Source organism: Bradysia coprophila (genome assembly GCF_014529535.1).
Source record: "Bradysia coprophila strain Holo2 chromosome X unlocalized genomic scaffold, BU_Bcop_v1 contig_416, whole genome shotgun sequence".
Taxonomy (NCBI): Eukaryota; Metazoa; Arthropoda; class Insecta; order Diptera; family Sciaridae; genus Bradysia; species Bradysia coprophila.
In genome coordinates this window covers 3,251-16,159 of record NW_023503334.1, presented here as the reverse complement: position 1 = coordinate 16,159, position 12,909 = coordinate 3,251, and the positions used below count along the sequence as shown (strand labels likewise).

At 37.8% G+C, this 12,909-nt stretch overlaps 2 protein-coding genes across 2 annotated transcripts; one reads left to right on the top strand and one right to left on the bottom strand.

Moving 5' to 3' along the window:
• Positions 1 to 1,025: 1,025 nt before the first annotated feature.
• LOC119069945 (ATPase H(+)-transporting accessory protein 2) lies at positions 1,026 to 3,530 on the bottom strand. The gene is made up of 4 exons (XM_037174172.1): positions 3,375 to 3,530; positions 2,747 to 3,105; positions 1,975 to 2,346; positions 1,026 to 1,897 (listed from the first exon to the last, which is right to left on the bottom strand). Exons 1-4 carry the CDS (start codon positions 3,415 to 3,417, stop codon positions 1,706 to 1,708), a joined length of 966 nt encoding a protein of 321 aa, XP_037030067.1. The 5' UTR covers positions 3,418 to 3,530; the 3' UTR covers positions 1,026 to 1,705.
• Positions 3,531 to 4,682: 1,152 nt separating this feature from the next.
• On the top strand, positions 4,683 to 10,682 carry LOC119069946 (protein dispatched). The gene is made up of 13 exons (XM_037174174.1): positions 4,683 to 5,220; positions 5,304 to 5,350; positions 5,472 to 5,603; positions 5,665 to 5,983; positions 6,060 to 6,140; positions 6,209 to 6,360; positions 7,290 to 7,469; positions 7,551 to 7,642; positions 7,700 to 8,239; positions 8,310 to 8,530; positions 8,603 to 8,757; positions 8,845 to 9,101; positions 9,170 to 10,682. Exons 1-13 carry the CDS (start codon positions 5,139 to 5,141, stop codon positions 10,371 to 10,373), a joined length of 3,462 nt encoding a protein of 1,153 aa, XP_037030069.1. The 5' UTR covers positions 4,683 to 5,138; the 3' UTR covers positions 10,374 to 10,682.
• The last annotated feature ends 2,227 nt before the right edge of the window (positions 10,683 to 12,909 follow it).

Here is a 12,909-nt window from a genome sequence, read left to right as displayed (position 1 = left end):
CTTCATTCCAATTGGTGTAATTAGTGATCTACGGAATACCCAGCTTCCTTCAGAATATTAAACACTCGAAGAAAATGTAAAATTCATCATTTCAAGTCAGTTCTGATCAGATCGAAATTTGTTATTTCAAGTTCAGAACAAACCATGTTCGTTCGGGTTCCAAGCATTATTTCGCATGTCCAACGGGCTTGCCTAGCGCTTCACCTACTGAAGGAGAATATAAAGATGTGTACAGAAGTACAGATATTAGCAAAACAGATCTGTTACGTGATAACATGAGTGAATATTATATCAATTCAGCTGAACGAATGATAAAATTTGTATTCTCAAGTACACGCAAGCGGAGCGATGGTTGTGATTTTCTCGAAGTGAAGTATTTGCCAAAACTCAGCTTGGAACCTGTAAATATCATAAATTTGACAGAATTTACCTTGGTTTATATTATAGACAAATAACCTAGGATTTTGAGAGAAGACCTGATTCAAAGATAATAGCGATGCAGGCAAAAAAAAATTGAAACATGAAGACAAATGCTAACAAGACTTTCTCAGTTACTGATTCTAAAGTCGCACTTCAAGCAAAATTGATCATAGTCAACAGCTGTCAAATAAAGTACTATTTTGTACGAAATTGATTTTTACAGTGTTTTATTGGTGTTTGATACACTGTCCAGTTTCAGTGCCATGTTTAGAATACCACTAATGCCTGAGATGCGATGCCTTAAGTTGAAGTGACAATTTGTAGTATTTGAATAAGGACATTTAGTCAGACAAGTACACAAAGTTTACAACTTGCGCCTGGTCCGGTAGTGATATCTAATGCAACAAAGGACACGACTTATTTCTGGAATGTTTTCTTTTATTTTCCTTTTTTATTTTTTTTTTTTAATTCAACAAATAATACATTACAATTAACCACAATTTTTCTTGTTTTGTTTTAAATTAAATGTAAATTACACTCTAAATCGAACTGTACACAATTTTTTACAGTGAAGCTACATATGATTTCGCTTTGTTTTCTGTTTCTCTATAAATTGAATGAATGAAATAAATCACAAGCGAATACGGTTAAAACATTCTTCAGTTGGAAAATTTGAATGAACGAATGACCGTTCAATCATTGTGCAATAATTACGGAAATAAAGAGGAGGAAGTAGAAAAACGAAGCAGACACCGATGTGTGAGACTAAAAATGAAACAATTAGCTGAAGTGAACCTCCATAAAATGGTTGTCTGATTTTTAGTCTTAACAAACAAGGTGGTCTGCATCGTCAATGTGTTTTGTCTCGCAAGACGAAATATATCTGATCTATTTTCACTGAAATTTTGTTAGCACCTACGTTATCAGTCGACGTAAGTACACGATGAGTTCCGAGTTGAATTGTTTGTTTTTTACTAATTTGAGAAACTAAAATTTGAATCGAATTCTCTCAGTTTTAAATTAAATTTTCTTTTCTTTCGTTTATTTAGTATAATACTTAGAATCGCCTCTCATTTCGATATGATGGAAATTTTGGTTTTAAATTTTGAATGAAAGAAAAAAAAACTACGGACAAAAAATCGGACAATTTTTGTAGAGCACAAGAAAATTTTTGTTTATGAAAACCAAAAACGAATGTCCACATAAAAAACCAACATTGTGATGACATCAATCAACAAGCCTCCCAATCCTCCCACAACTGACTGCTAAACAAAAATCTGCCTCCTTAATTGTCCTTCTTCATTCGAGTGGAAGTCATGCGATAGATAATTGAATCGCGACCCGGATCCATGTATCCGATGGTGTAGCTGATGGCCAACAAAGAGAATGTTAGAACGACACTGAACCACAAAATGATGTTGAAGATGACTGGATAGTCCTCTGAGTAGGACAAGGCCAGGTTGAGTGTATCGACTGGCTGTCGGAACAAATCAAATGCAAAATTGAGTAACCGAATGCAAAAATTAGAATCAAATTGTGTGAACGAGTACTCACGATTGGATCGCTTCTAGTTACACGAACGTTGCGTTTTTGTCGCGCATTGACATCATCGTCCTTTACAGTTACAACCGCAACAACTGCACCATCGTTGTACGCTTTTTGGGCAGCTGCAGATAGGCCTTCGATGGAGGTGGCAAGTTGTTTCTGAGCATCGGTAATAGCTGCTGATCGTGTTAATGGTGTCAATGACAGACGGATTGTTACGAATATTGGCAATGGTTTCAACGATTCCAATTTTGCGGTAAATGCGTCGATGATGGCAATTTGCTCCTTGTACAATTTTTCGTCAGCATTGGATGATTTCAATGAGACGATTTTTTCTTGAGTTGGTTTGATATCGCCCAAAAGCGGTGCATATTGATCAAGCTGAAAGAGTAAGAAGTCGTTGGAGATATTACTTTAAAGAACTTGATGTTCTTGCGAACCGTGACACAAATTTGAGATTTTCATTGTGACACGAATTTCTGCTCTTTAATTTATTGACATCCAACGAGGTCACGTCAAGTCACGTTTTACAAAAAATCGTAATTGAAATTTCTGGATTTTTCTTCTTCTAATCACCAAAAATGGACTGAGCCACCAATGGCAGACCTATCACAAGTACAAAACTAGTTGTTAGAGGAAGAAATGTTCCACACAATGGTCGTTGGAGCACCAGTGTGTCAACGAATTTTTTCACATATTACTCCATTCACATGACTCGTAAACAGCGTCGTAACGTCTATTTCAACCAAACTCCACGACATCAAACATATCGACAACTCACCACATCAAATCCTTGCGTTAAATCCAAATCGATTGCCTCAGCATTGTGCTCTTGAACACGAAAAACTAACGAATCCAACGATTCTTGTGCTCCCGATCCAACCAGGTCGAATGAATGGGTTTTGGCACTGTTGACGTGATCAAAGCTGTTTACCCCATCAACTACAACCGCTATAACTCCAGTGGCAGGATTGAACGGATCATTGATGTAGAGGCCCTTCCACTCGGATGGATGGGTGACAGAGAATCCCAATGATGCGGCCAATACATCGGCAAGTGATTCAGACTCTAGGCGATCATTGCCTTTAAAGCTCAACGATTTTGGCGATTGTAAAATCTGGAGACGACCAGCAGCATGAGCTACGAATTAAATAAATTATTTAAATAAATCACCTTCAATCGACGACAACAAAGAGGTACATAACGTGCATGATGTTTTGATAATAACTTTTTTTTCTTGATACTTGTGACTTGCTTGATAAGCTCGCGAGAGGTGTGATTAATCGATTTATGTCATTCAACAACCCTGACTTCAAATTGCCCGTTTTCGAACCGATTTCACTTTCATTTCACTTGCACGCATTAATTTTAATCACAATTTGTGGAATAATTATGAAAAATTGACTCACCTGCGACATAAAGTGTCGAAATTATTAAAAGAGTCTTCAACATCTTCGAGCTCAACAGATCATATGATTTTCTTATGCGATTTTCAATAAAAATGACACCTTCTCCAACAATACCCAATATCACTGTTCCGAACGTACTAAAAAGTCACGAGACATAAAGAGTAAAGAGTATGTTCATCGTTTTGGACTATGCGGTCCCAGTGAAATAAATATATGTTCTTTCAGCTCTACCAACACTAAAGAAGAAATTTTTATGTTTTACGTTCGCACGACTAACTTTTGCTGCCAGCCGCCTTTGTGAGCAAGGCTGTAAATTTTGGGGAGGTCACGCAAATACAGATCCGACAGATGTTACACTATAGACTGATGAAAGAGAAAGAAATACTTTGACAAATAAACCAAGGCAAGTTATAATTATATGGTCTTCGTTTTTCTCGCTCTGTTCATAACACTCTACAGTTGACGACAACGTGGCGGATTTCTTACAAAAATTCACCTCCCTCGATGATTCTCGTCGTCGTGATGCTGTGGTGATTTTTTTTTCAAGTAAAATCATCAGAAGTGTTGTGTTCCCGCGTATCTAATAAAATGACGATCCCCTAAAGTTTGCAGCCGTATGTGTGATTTCCTTCAGCTTTACAGAATATTGCGTTTTCAAAAGTAGGTGTTTATGATGAATGTACTCACCACTTGTCTGATTTCAGTTCCAAATGCATGTTAAACCAAGGCTGTATACTTCAGGGAGGTCACGCAGATGCAGATACGCGGGTTAAACACCACGTTTCATACAAAAAATTCACCACGCCATACAGATTCAATTTTGGTGAATTTGTTTGTATGGAAAAGGTGTGTTCCCGCATAACTAATAAAATGGTGATCTGCGTGACCTTCCCAAAGTATACAGCCTTGAGTTAAACGCATTAAATATTTCGGTCGAACGAAAAATGTCATTAACTTAGAACACATTTTTTACTATCCAATGTTGTTCCCCAGCTGTATTATTAAATGTTACAATTGAATAGTCAACAAGTGCCCATAGACTCAGACTCAAGAGATGTGATGTCATTTCTTTTCATGTAAAGGTGTCCATAATATTTATTACATTTTAAGAAAACAACTAGAAGGGACAAATTAACAATCTTTTCCCTTAGTCAAGTCAGGTGTTTCCCTACAGTACAATTGTTTTGACAATGTTATTAGACTCCTATTACGTACGAGTCGAGGTCTAAAAGTCATTTGTCAAAAGTAATTAACGTGCGCCATCTACAAAACAAGAATCTTTTCTCATGACATTTCATTTCCACAAAAGTGACATTTCAAATTTAATGTTTCTACAGTGCAAATTCACTTTGTTTTTAAATATCTCCCATCCCGGTAATCCTATAACAAAAATAATTGTTTCTGTGCCGCTGAGCACGTTTCAGGTAGTTTACACCTAATGTGCGCTCCAGACTAAGATCTCATGCTAAGGAAAATGTTGCATTTACTGCATAAAGGAAAATGTTATATTAATAATAAATGACGACTCAGTCGTTTGTATTATTTGTGATAATATGTTGATTCGATGCAGTGACAAATTATTTGGGAAAACGGTTTTTAGAATACGCGAGAATGGTTTCGATCATTTCAACAAAATAAAATAAATAAAAAAAAGAAAGGAAATGAAAACAACACAGTGTCGCTCAGTCAAAATCGTCGTTTATTTTAATTGTCAATAGAGAAAATGGTGCATTCACCATTCCATCCCCTAACATTTGTTCGAAAATGAATTGGTACTTTAAGTTACTGGCCAATAGACCATGGCTCGTACTTATTGGTGTTTCCGTATTATGTTTGGCTGCTATTGGTAAGTAATGTACTATTTACAGCACTAAAAAGAAATGTAACACTTTTCTTGTATGTTTACCGCCCTCTGCTTCGCCTCCATAGTATCAGTCACATTGAAAAGTCTTCCAGATTTTTCGGATCCCACATTGGTTCGTATACAAATTTTGCTCATTGAATGATATCATAGTATACAGTTCCGAATAGCTTCGAATTCAGCCGGAACTTTAATGAAGAAATTGGCGCTCTAAAGAAATGTTGTCCCATTTTCAGGGTTTCGAGGCTAGAGGAACTGACATTAGTCAGCGAATAACAACTTGGCGTAATTTACTGGAAGAAAGTCGACCATCCGGCAGTTTAATAGCTAACCCCAATGACTTTCAACAGGAACAATATTTCAAAAAGGTGAATTTTCATTTAAATTACATCCCAAGGATCAATCTCTTACAAAAACAATTTTTCGTAGAAAAAAGGCACCAACAACAAGAAGAAAAACAAAAAGACAAAACTGAAAACGAAATTGAAAGTGATCCGTGACGAATTGTGGCCAAAGAATGTCAGCTCCAAACTGGACATCGATAGTTCGGACGAATCGTACCATAACGTTACCGGCAACGACCGACAGTGGAACTATGGCAAAAATCTATCGTTCACCAACGATGATGATTATAACAAAAAATTGGAAATGCGAAATACTGAATGGCGTTTATTGCGCGAAAAAAATCCGCCCGGAATCGAGTCTGACATTCATACCAGGACAAATGGATTCTTTTGTGAAGCTCCCAGTGAGTGGACTTTGGAATTGAACACATTATTCGTATGTACGCAATGCTAATACATCTTTCCCTTGCCTCCCTATAGACATCGAGTACGCACATTTTGTGGTCCAGCGAGTCAACTACAATCTCACCGAAACGTTGTTCGAACTGAATGCTCTGCTCGGTATATTCTTCATTTTTTTTCCACTCTACCCTCCACGAATCATTTATAATTTGATAAAATCTTTGCAGCTATCTGCGACTTGGAATTCAAATTGGAGCAAATCCAGCCGTATCAAGATTTGTGTGAAACAGAGATTACGTCGAGAAAATGCTGTAGGCCATGGTCGTTGCCAAATTATATTGCACTGATTTCGAACAAAACATCGTGCTTTGACATTGAGGTGAGTGTTTTGTTGAATCAATCACAACATCATATTATAGCAACGGCGGTACTGTTCAAATGTCTAAATCGGTCGAATTGTGCTTCATTGATGGATTCATTTGTACTGTATAATGGAAAATAGTGTCAGGGCATCGCTTTGTTCCTTTGTTGTTTTTTCATGTAAAATCAGATTTTTACCGTTATTGTAATGGTAGCTTGCTTGGCCTAATTGGGCCAAATTAGAAAATGGATGAAAGGGGATCATCATCATCATCATCTATCGGTGCAAGTACCTTGACTTCCGTCCATCGGCTTTCCTCGCTTCGTCGACGACTGTTCGTTTACACGTGATTTTGTGCCGGCCTCTTTTCCGCATTCTCTGTGGGTTCCAGTCCAGTGCGGTTTTCGCTATGCTTTCCACAGGGCGTCGAATTGTGTGACCGATCCAACTACATTTCCGGATCAGCATTTTCATTTTCTCGCAGTTGGTTAGGTTCCACAACTCGATGATTGAAATCTTTTCTGGCCAGCGTATTCTCAGGATTCTTCTATGGCATTGATTGACGAAGACTTGAATTTTGTTCTCGATTATCGATGTCACTTTCCAAGTTTCGCAGCCGTAGAGTAATACTGAGATGCAATTTAAAGAATTTCAGCTTCAAGTTTCACTGTGTCGAATTCCAAATATTGTTTAGAGAGATGAAAGCTTTTCGCACTTTTTGAATTCGACTTTGAAAGAGGATAACTCCAAGATATTTAGAAAAGAAATTTTCCGAATTTTTCCAAAGGACCCGAATGTTTGTGTTGCAAAGATACATCTTGCAATGCGTCTTTAGGACTGGCATGGAAGTAATGGCGTTGGTTACCACCTTCAACAAAATTTTCTTTTGTATAATTAAAATGAAACGCGGACCCTACTAAGATATAAATTTTGTAAACTTTTTACAGGAAGACGACGTTCAGCAAGCACGAATCTTAATCCAAGAATGCTACATCTATTACCAAACAATGAAGTTGAGCAATGATTGTAACAAAAGGAAGTGTCGTGTACCTGTTGATTGTGAACAGAATAACGCTGTGTACAATATTCTACACTACCTCATTGACACTGGATCAGTTAAAGAGAACGTAAGTGAAATATTACGACGTTGTCGTACAACATTTAACGTCTCAAACGTTAACGAAATTCCACATTCTTCTTTTGTTTAGAACTCTGATGTGTTCGTTGCTGCTTCCATGGTATTCGCACCAATCGCAAAAAGTACAAAAGCTTTACCTCTCTATTACAACATTCAAAAATCGTAAGACAGTTGGCGCCAATTTGACCTATTCTATTTTGCTAAGCCCTCCACTTCTAGATCGCTTTCCAATGAATTGGTTTCTGTCGTGGCGATGGACATGGGCCTGAAAAACATTCTTTTCGACGAGTGTCTACGCATTGACGGATGGCTTATTGGACTCGGTTTTTTATTCGTCTTGGCGTGCATTTGGCTGTACACTAAATCACTCATTCTTGCGCTGATGACCATGTGTGCCATTATATTCTCACTGGGGCTCGCCTACTTCATTTATTCGATGGTATTCAAGCTGTCATTCTTTCCATTTATGAATCTACTGGCTGTGGTGGTAATTGTCGGCATCGGAGCCGATGACGTTTTCATCTACGTCACAATGTGGAATTGGGCCATTGCCGAACGGATCAGATTGAAGTCATTAACGCTTCCCATTGCGTCAACCACATCCATATCGTCGGACAGTTCGTACTCCGAATCTCTGAGTGGCCTAATAGCCCTAACATTACGACATGCTGCACTGTCCATGTTCGTCACATCGCTTACAACTTCAGTCGCATTCTATACAAATCTTTTGAATTCCATTACAGCCGTGCGATGTTTCGGGTGAGTAAATGCGGCCGATGGTAATGCTGTAAACTGTCCTTACTTTCATTCAATCATAAAACCATTGCAGAACATTTGCTGGAACCGTTGTCATGTGTAATTATGTTCTAATGATCACCTGGCTCCCGGCATCGGTTTCGTTTGTGGAACGTTTGTCATGCTGTTCGCAGGAGCTTTGCAATAAGCCGGCCGATTTGTTTTTTACGTTTATCAAAAATGTCACCGCTACCGTTAAACATTTCGTAATTGCTGCTGTTGCCCGAATGCCATACATCTGGGTGTTGCTATTGGGTAAGTTTTAATCTCATCTTCGGCCGTCTGCATCCCCAGTGAATAATTAAAAACAAACTCCATTCGAATCAGGAACGCTTGGTATTATGAGCGGTGTAGCCGTTTTCTATTGGCCAAAACTTCAATTACCCGACACGCCCGATTTTAAAGTATTCACCGACGATCATCCGTTCGAAATCTACGACAGTCAATTCAAAAATATGTTTTGGTTCGAGAAAACGTATACGGTAAGCGTCTTATCACGATCGTAATTTTCAACAATCTATGCACCGAGCAGTGGACATGACGACTAATTCATCGTTTGTCGTTCGTAGGATTCTGAGACATTCAAGCTACTCATCCGAGTTGTATGGGGAGTAATACCGATCGACAATGGCAACTATTTCGATCCGACGTCGCGCGGTACACTCCATTTTGACAACGACTTCAACATGTCTTCCATTGAGTCACAGTTGTGGCTACTGAATTTTTGCAAACAATTGAAGCAACAACCATTCTACCAACCGAGTTCCGTGTCGACAATACTGCCGAATTGTTTTATAGAAAATTTTATTCGCACCATGGAGCGCCGGTAAGTTTTGTGAATTGATTCAGAACATCAGAACATGGTAAATTTGTTATTGTCGGCTGCTGTCGTAGGTGCTTGGATGACATGAGTGGACTAGATCGAACACCTTGCTGTGAAACGTCGGTTTTTCCATATAAGCCGCATGTGTTCGACGAATGTTTGCCGCAAATTATATCAAGTTTGTACGAGTCGCCGAGGTATATTTTTATACCGGGAATTGCCGGACCGAAATTTGGACGGACCAGTACGTTTCAATCGACAATAACCAATAAAACGACACCGCTAGTCAAAGCATTAGTCGTCGAATACGAGAGCACTCAATCGTATACTCAATCCTTCACCGTGGTAAAGGAATTCGTTGCAACTGTGGAGGAATGGTTAAGCGAAATCATGGCAACAGCTCCGAATGGGATGCAAAATGCTTGGTTCATCAGCGATTTACAATTTTTCGATTTACAACAGACTCTGTCGAAAGACACCGTGATATCCATTACGATTGCTATGGTCGTTTCGTTCTTTGTCCTACTGCTCGTCACCTTCAACGTATTGCTCAGTTTCTACGCAATTCTCACAGTGACATTGACCATTTTCACAATAGTCGCTGTATTGATTCTGATGGGCTGGAAGCTAAACGTTCTCGAGTGCATATCCATTTGCTCGGCAATCGGACTATCGATCGACTTTAGTCTGATTTACAGCGTACACTATCGCCTATCCGGCGAGTCGGATCGCAAATCATCCACACGTGCGGCACTATCGCAAATGCTCGGTCCGACATTAATGGTAGCATTAACGACGGCATTTGCGGGCGTATTTATGTTACTATCCGATGTTCTGGCATACATTCAACTCGGCAAATTTCTTATCATTGTCATGTCAATCAGTTGGATATTCGCGACATTCTTTCTGATGAGCCTGCTGTACATATGCGGTCCGCAGCACGAATGCGGTCAGTTTAAGCTGCCGAGTTTCGATAAAAGCGACAAGCATAACGCCAAAAATCACCTGAACCGCAACAGTCGAATGTCCGCTCAGGGTCTGGCCACCGAACAATTATTATCGGCATCAAGTTCGGCGGCTGGTGAACTAGTCGGTTCGGAATCGCATGAATTGAGTTCGCTGACATCGAATTCGATAGTGAAGCCAGCCACGCTGGAAACGCGACCGATCAATTTCGATCGGGCATTTAAGGCGAAAGTGGCGATGAAAGAGAACAGTCCCACATCGACGTTAACGGTTGATGGTGATTTGGATGATGTAACATTGACGTATTAGGTAGATACGATACAAGTGAGTGAAACAAAACGTAGTTTTTAAGTAATTAAGAGTTCCATAACATGTAACTTGACGGCCTATTTCCATATTTCAATTTTAAGTTAACATAAAAGGACAACTCGACAACAAATTATTGGATCTCAAATGAGGAAATGAACAAAACATTTTAACGGTTAAGATAAAAAGAATTTTTAATTTTCACAACGACAATAATTTAATTATTGATTTTAATTGCGAAATGAACTTTCCATTGAGCATTTTCGTTCGCATTTTCAAGAAAACAATTTATGGAAATTGGTGAAAAAATATTAATTGTAAAAAACCAGGCGCACAAACAATTGCATAGTTTTAAGTCAATACAAATGAATGTGGTGGTTACATTTTTACCGAAATATTTTTCAAACTAATTTAATGTTTTGTGTAAATGTGAGAAAAAACATATGAAACTGAAATTCAACAATGAACAAAATACTCAATCCCGCAGATTCCGCCAAAACTGGCATACATTAAGAACACCTTCAGAAAACCATCTTTGTGTGGATGATCAACTAGAAGGATTCGTTTCAAAAATTTACCCAGCTCCATAAGATATTTTCTAGCGTCGTGTTTTATATGCCCAAAGAATAGTAATAGTCCGTAATAGTCCAAAACGCATTAATTTCCTTCCTTTTGGTTAACCTGTTGCAGGAATTATTTTTCAGCATTATTGATATTCATTTGACTAAGAGGACAGTGAAGAGTTAATGCAGAAACGGGGTATGTTACATTAGTGATCCCACGAATGACTAAAGTTCGTATAAAAAATCGGATTTTAAATGCATTTCGGATACTCAAAAGTGTGCGGAACGAAAAAGTAATGATGCCACAAGTTTAGTATCTTCCAGCAACACAAACAACGTGATGTAGATTTTAAAGTTGGTAAAATCGACCCACTCTAGTGAATATTCATTCATTTAACTCCTTTTCAAATACGCTGACGATGGCAGTAGGAGTTCTTTATGATAAATTTGAAGAAAGAAACGGAAAATATCATTTTTCTTATAATTCACTAATTTGATACATCCGGTTTCTTTGTGAAAGTCGAAAGTTATAATTTTTCTTACCGCAACTTCTAAAACTACAACCACACACGGAGCTAAAAAATTAATAAATTCTACGGAGCTTAGGTCCATTTTGAAAAGAATGCCTTCAAGTATTTTCATAGCACCTCAGCCTCTCATGACTTTTAACAAAAAAAAAAGACTATAAACAAGAGCCTTCCCGGTGAAATGATTTCTGATAGAAAATCCTTTGGCACTCAAATGAAAATCCATTGTTAAATAAATCCTCACAAAGGATTCTTGTAGGTTTAAGAAAATCTTTAAAAGTCGCGTAAAAATGCATTAAATTTCATTGAAATTGACAAAAAAACTTTCGAATCCTAGAATATCCTTGAAAATAATTTCAGGATTTGCTTTGTTGATTGATTGACCCGAAGTACCTGGTATGGTCTAATGTTCAGACTGTAAACAGGCTATAAACGAAAGGAATAAGAAACCAATCCGAAGAAAGCTTTGGACAAGCGACAAACAGCTTTTGATTCCTCTGTCCAAAATTACCTCATTTGAAATTATCGCTTAGCCATGTTGTTGTTTGATAAACACATGCAACATAGTTGTTAACCTTGTTTGTCTCGTCATATCCCTCCGTTTATACTTTAAGGTACGACTGAATGCACAATTCCACTGTCATCAATGCTTCCAAATTCAAATAGCTTTGAGATGAAATCATTTTGCCGAGAAAGGTTGCCAATAAAGTATTAAGATTATAATATACACAAAAGGGCTGTTCACCGTAATTGCAACGTCCATAGTAACATTTTACAGACGGCTCTTACCATTGTGGATGTTAACGCTAATCAATTAAACGAAATTTCGTACGAATCTCTCGAAAGAATACTTATTTACACAAATGAAGAAAAAACATCGATAATTATGATATGCTTGCCGTCTGTGAAAGGTTAGTTTTAATGTGAAATGAGTTGGGTACATCGATTCTTTTTTTTTTTTGAAAAAGTTTTCTTCCCGTCCAATGAAACCTTATTCTCGATCTCATTTGAAATGTATTCGCGTCAAATGGACACCTTAAAGGCTGAGGCACTCATTGTTAGTTGTTTGCTCAATATTTTTTGTTGACGACATTTCGAATTTTGCCATAGGAATGGGTGCAGCAAGCTGCAGCAAGTCGTGAAAAATCAGCATTCAAATCAGATCTCTAAAATCGATGTACCACAGTGAAAAGAGAAACCGATTGTTAGTCACTCGGTCCTTTGGCCTGTAGTACGCTAAAAAATAATTATTTCAAATATTGCTCAGATAGTTGCTATTCATATACAATATATACATATTGCCAGTCTATCTACCTAATGTTTCCATAGAAAAACTATAAGCTCAGTAAATTGAACAATAAATCAGTAGAATAAAAAGGGCAATGAATTTTGTACGTTATTTAGTCTCCCAATTGCAAAACTTCAATTATTCGACTAAAAATATTTCCA